At 45.5% G+C, this 5,781-nt stretch overlaps 1 protein-coding gene across 1 annotated transcript in view; it reads right to left on the bottom strand.

Moving 5' to 3' along the window:
- HOOK3 (hook microtubule tethering protein 3) overlaps nt 1-5,781 on the bottom strand; it is a 106,510-nt gene that overhangs the window by 2,073 nt on the left and 98,656 nt on the right. Inside the window, 2 exon segments of the mRNA XM_025192730.1 lie at nt 360-431; nt 581-685. Of these exon segments, the coding sequence (XP_025048515.1) occupies nt 360-431; nt 581-685 (177 nt within the window).

Raw genomic sequence — 5,781 nt, 5'->3', positions numbered from 1 at the left:
CAGTAATCACTTTACATACAAGTCAGTGATTGCTAAGGTTTTCTACCCAATGAACCATCGTAACCCTCAAACTTTCTCATGACCAGCCTGTCCCCTCTCCTTTAAAATTTTAATTGAAGGGGGAAGAAAGTGAATGCGTGTCATGTTCTTAGGGATTACTGGTGGTCTACAGCTCACAGGCTGGGTACCCTGTAATGGGTTATATGTAATTAAAAGTAAATGCATCCACCCTTCAGAATGCACACAGGAGATTATTTCAAAACTGTATATGTTAAATAAATGAAAAAAGGTTCACAATAAATGTCACAAAAACAACACAGATTAAGGTTTTCAATCGTTGTACTTTTGGAGTTCCTTACCATATTGTACCAGGCACTAACAATAAACTTTTCCTCCATTTCTCTTTGACTCTTCGTTTTCTCGTATTCTTTCTAGTAAAGAAAAATTACGACAAGTTTAAAGCTGTTTGGTAAAAGTGGATGGTAAATATTGGAAATATAGTCTCTGTACTCACTCAAAATGCCTAGCTAAAACAGAAAAGTCACCTAGAAAGGTCATGGGGAAATGGGCAGATTATTACCTCTAATGAATGGAACATTCGGTCACGTTCCTGCAGTTGATTCTTCAGAGCCTGTATCTCAGGAGCTGCACCCTGGTTCTGCTTAGGATCTAAAGTTCGGATAACCTGCAAAAGGCAAACACCACAGTGTAAGTGGATGCCCCAAAGTGATCTCTCAAAGCACTTCTAGATTAAATAAAAGGTGCCAGAAGCCAAAGGATTATAAACAGGGATCTGGGTTTTCCTTTTGCCACAGAAAAACACAGATTTTCTCATTTAAAGGAGAAAATCATGGATACCATGGGTTTCCTGTTGTAGGCTGGCAAAGTTCCAGCCTGCAAAGGGCTGCGAGGAGCAGTATCCACGTGACCAGCAACACAGCCAGGCAGAGGTAGAGAGCAGCAACCCCAGCTGCCTGCAGGTAAGTCTATAGGGTGAGGAAGGGGGGCAGAAGTGACGCATGGGGAAGAGGGGCAGACTCGGGCAGCCACAGCAAGGGAGGGAGTGGGGCACAGTTGGCAGCTGGGGCTGAGGCTGGGGGAGCCACCCAGCCAGAGCGGGAATGCATGGTCATGGGGCCTGGCTGGGGGAGCGGGACAGAACCACAGGTGGCTCATCTGGGGAGTGGCAGGGGGCTCGCTCCCTGCTGCTGTGCACTTCTGGGGACAGGGGCATGTGCCCTCCACCTAGATTTGTGCATGGAGCAGGGGAAGATGCAGGCTGCCTGCTGCAGGCTTGGGGGTCCCCACCCTGCTGCCCTCTACCTGGGAGCCTCTGTGGCCTAGTGGGCAGGACCCAGCACAGGAAGGTAGAGCAGGGCAGGAGGCTCAGTACTGCCACTGCTGCTGCTGGGAGCCCTGTGCCAGCTGTGCTGCCAAGGTGAGGCATGCCCTGCCTGTCTAGCACCAGCAGGGAGGCATAACTCCGTGCCACATGCTGCCACCCCCATTGCTGTCAGGCAGGCAGAGGGTACTTTGCCATAGCAGTGCAGCTTGTGTGGGGGTCCTGGTGGTGGAAGTGGCTGCAGCAGTCAGCCTCCCCACCTTCTCACACAAGGTCTTACCTGCTGGGCTGCAAAGGCCCCTGGGGGGAGGGTAGCAGGACAGGGAGCCCCAAGCCTGCAGTGAGCAGCCTACATCCTCCCGCACACCCACAGGCTATGCTTAGCTCCACTCCGGCTGTGCCACCTGTGGGTGGTGGTGGTGGTGGAAGGGTTTCCACGCTCTGCCCCAGCTGCAGCAGCCACCAGGTCCCCTAGCCCTGGCAGCTGGGGGCTCCCTCTGGCAGAGCTGGGAGGGGTTGGGCAGGTGGCTGCAGGTTGGGAGTGAGGGACACTGGAAGGACTGGTGAGGGAGGACATGACTTGGGAACGAGGGGCAGCAGCAGGGGCAGGACACCAGCAGATCAGGGCTGCTCAGTGCCACAAAGCAGGGGGAGGGGGGAGATGCACACAGGCAACGACAGTAACAGTTAGATCCATGTCTTGGTGAGTGAAGGGGGCAGGGGGAGCTCTGATTTTCCATGATAAAAAACCAAAATCAAATACCAAAATACTGACTGAGGCACTGGCAGGTTTCCAAATTGCTTTAAATTTGTAACTATATCAAAACATTGTGTTCAACTGATACACACACAAGAGAGAGAGAGGTTTTATTTTAATTGTGGAAAAATGCAGATTTGGGGGTTTTAAATCAGAGAACTTTGGATTTATTTATTTTTTTAATCAGAGAATTTGGTACTTTTAAACTGAGAAAACAAGGATCCCTGAATATAACCATGCAAGACAGGTCTCAGGCACATTTAACTTAATGGTTCAAAGAAACTGAACAGAACGCGGGAAGAACATGCTGTTTTGAGAAGATGAATCCTTTAATCCAATCTTCCCCCTCATGCTAGGGCAGTGGTAGCAAATAACCTGCCACAGCCCAAATCCCCTAGGCAGGATAATATAAAGTCTACTACTGAACATAATAGCAACTGTTCTCTGCTGCATACTAAAAGCCTCCATCAAAACAAAGCTATCAGGGGAAGAAAGTAAAAGCTTATAGGCTTGAGAAACTACAGAAGCACAGAGACGACCTCCACTGTCACAGTGTTAGGGTGTGGAGCATATTTCCCTGCAGACTTCACTTCATTGCTAAGGTGTATGTGCAGGCACTGTTTTCTTCTCAACTCCTGACCCTGAACTCAAGGACTCCTTCTCTCTGGAAAGGAATAGTGGAAACTGGCCATGACTCAGGGGCTTTGAGCTGCTACACTGGTTTCCCTTGGCAGCCCTGCTGCAATAAAGAACTGGGACCCCAAGAGGATGCACAGCAGATAAAGATCCCATCATTAAAGTTTGAAGGGGAGATACAGCTATCTAGCTTGATATTTATATGGCACGTAGCCCAGCTGCATCTGAACGTCTTCTACTATTGCAAGAAGAAGAGAGTGAGTGAGAGTTTTAAAAAACGAGTGGGGCAAGACCTATTAATTTTTTTCCTCATTTCTTTCTTTCATTCATTTCTATTTCAGAACCCTGCACAGCTAATGAGGATAGAGTGATGTCAGGTAATGAAATGTCAAATAGGATATACTGGAACAAAACAATCATTTAAAATTTAAATAGGTCACCTCTACTAGGTGGTATTCACCTCAGATCTCTTAAGGAGATTAATTATTAAAAGTGGCTATTGAGCTGTTAAGAAAGCACATAGTTGGTTGGTAAACCTAGCTGCTGCACTGGCGAGTAACAATTATCATACCCATCTTGATGAATGACCTTGGAAAATATTATGAAATGACCATTGACCTCCAAAAGGGTAAATTAGTTGAAAAATAAATTGAAGAAGTTGCATTATATACGCCTAGATTGATATATAAACTGGATAAGCCAGCACGCTTTACATAAAGGGAAACTATATCCCTCTACATTTATTAGAATACTTTCAGGGACAACCAGTGGTATAGTAGATAAGAGAAAAAGTGACAAATATTTGTTTGAACACTGCAAAAGCTTTTGGCATCCTTCACAAGGAGCAAGTGTGGAAACTATGAAGGTACAAGAAGATGAGTAATAATGTTCTATAAAGGTCTAGGAGCTCATTTAATGGGTCCTAAAATTCTATCTACTTGGAAGAAAGTTTGGCATCATCACAAACAGATCAGTGAAAACACATAAGGATATATGAAAGACTAAGAGTAAAAACATCAAAAGGCCATTACATTCCCACACCCTAAATACTGTGGTCAGTTATAGTCACTTGATCTCAAAGAAGACATAGGAAAGAGTTAAAAAAAAAAAAAAAAAAAAAAAAAAAAAGAGAGTCAAGAGTAGAACATGGTTAGAAGCATGGGATGGCTTTCAATTGAAGCTCTATTAAAAGATAATTTATTTGGAGAAAGGATAAGCAAAAGGTGATATAATACAGGATTATATAAAGAGTTAATGGGTAGACATGAACTTCGGAGGTAATGCCTGAAGCACAGAGCAGAAAGGTCAAAGGTCTGATCTACAAGCTGAATTCAGCCCCAGAGCCCATGAAGCTCTTAGAGGGGCCAGAAATTCAGGAGTGGTCGTTTCAGAAGCTGAGTCTAGATCTAGTCTGTGAGGCTCCTTGCAGTCTGAATTTGGCCAAGGGGGCTAGGTGAGTTTAACACTCCTGGTACAGAGCTCAGAAGGATTAAAAAAAAAAAAATGAGTACTGTATTTACTTGAATATAAGATGATCCTGAACATAAGATGAACCTCCCCCCCAGTAATTTGATTTTATATAAGGAAAATTTATAAATGTGTTACAATTTTCCAGGTATAGAAACTAATTATTGGAGTTCTACCTTGACTTTGTCCTCCTCCCACTACTATAGCAGGGAAATTAATTGGGGGGGAGGGAGGGAAGCAGGCAGCCCCCCGTGCTCTCTGCCCCCTAATTTCTTCACCCTGTAGCCCCTTCCTGCCCTCCCTGTCAGACCCTGCTCTCCCTGAGCACATGGAAGCAAGGGAAAATTTGAAAATACTTAATTGAAAAACATGCTTGTAGTAATTTGTATCTAGACATATTACTATCGGTACCCATAGACTTAGTTCATTCAGACTTGATGCAGCAGTTTCAAAAAAGGTAAAATGCAAGTTTTAGCATAGGTACTCCATAAACACACTTTTAAGTAGCACTTTTGTACCTACTTATATATCATACGAACTATGCATGATATTTATCCAAAGCCAAAAGGCTCATGGATTTATCATACAGTTCACTGGGTTGGGTCAACTGTGTTTCAAGCCATGGTGACCCCATTGCTTAGCATGGCTCAGTAGGTGTGTGTACTCCAGATACCACCCACAAAGGATCCATGTGTTAAGTAGCGCCCCCACTCATAACTGGAACTGGGTGTTCTTATCGTAAGTCCCAGAATCCCCCAAAAATTTATATGCTGATGAGGTACAGGGCAACCTGGTCTGGCTCTACCTCATGGAGTGGTGGCATCACACTAATCATATGAGACAGACGGAGAGAGGGGATGACAGAGGGATTCTGGGTGAACTGTTTGGGGCTCTGTTTGGTGATGTTTTTCAGACATTTAAGACTGGTGAAGAAACAGAAATCACTATAAAATGGGAAACAAAGGTGCAGCTCAGTTTTGGGAGGGAAGAGGAAGTCACAATGTAGTCAGTCAGCATGTGCATAATCACCGAGCCATGAGACAGCATCTTCAGTTGCCATGTGCAGTTCCTGTAGTCCACCACTGAACTCAGTCGGTGGGCAGTCATCGACAATGTGCAACATGGCGTGCGTTTTGCCATAGCTACGGTCTGGGTTATCACAAAGACCCCAATGGTGGAGGTTGGCTGTGCACAGACCTTACCCTGTCCGGAACCTGTTTAGCAAGGCCTACTGACGGTATGGCAGGTTGAAGCCTGGTGGGCAGACTAGGATCTGCGATAAGGAACTTGTTTGGTGGTGGTGATGACCTCCATACCTTGTACCAGAGGGTCTCTGTCATGTGGTCCTTGTGCAGCAGTTTGGACCACAGTGGGCGTTGTGATGATAGTCGTACAGTAGGTGGATTTAAGAGATTGTCCTACAGTGGCAGGCTTGGATTGGCATAGATCTTTTCCAGTAGCTTACTACAGTAAAAGCTATGTTAACCGGCGGCATTCAAGTAACCAGAACACTATTAACTGGAATTTCCGGCCAGCTGGCCAGACACGGGGTGGGGTTGGGGGTGGGAAGGAAAGCTCA

This window comes from Alligator sinensis, unplaced genomic scaffold (assembly GCF_000455745.1).
Source record: "Alligator sinensis unplaced genomic scaffold, ASM45574v1 scaffold1851_1, whole genome shotgun sequence".
NCBI classification, from domain to species: domain Eukaryota; kingdom Metazoa; phylum Chordata; order Crocodylia; family Alligatoridae; genus Alligator; species Alligator sinensis.
The sequence above is the reverse complement of the archived record's forward strand: the minus strand, read 5'-3'. Positions and strand labels throughout refer to the sequence as shown.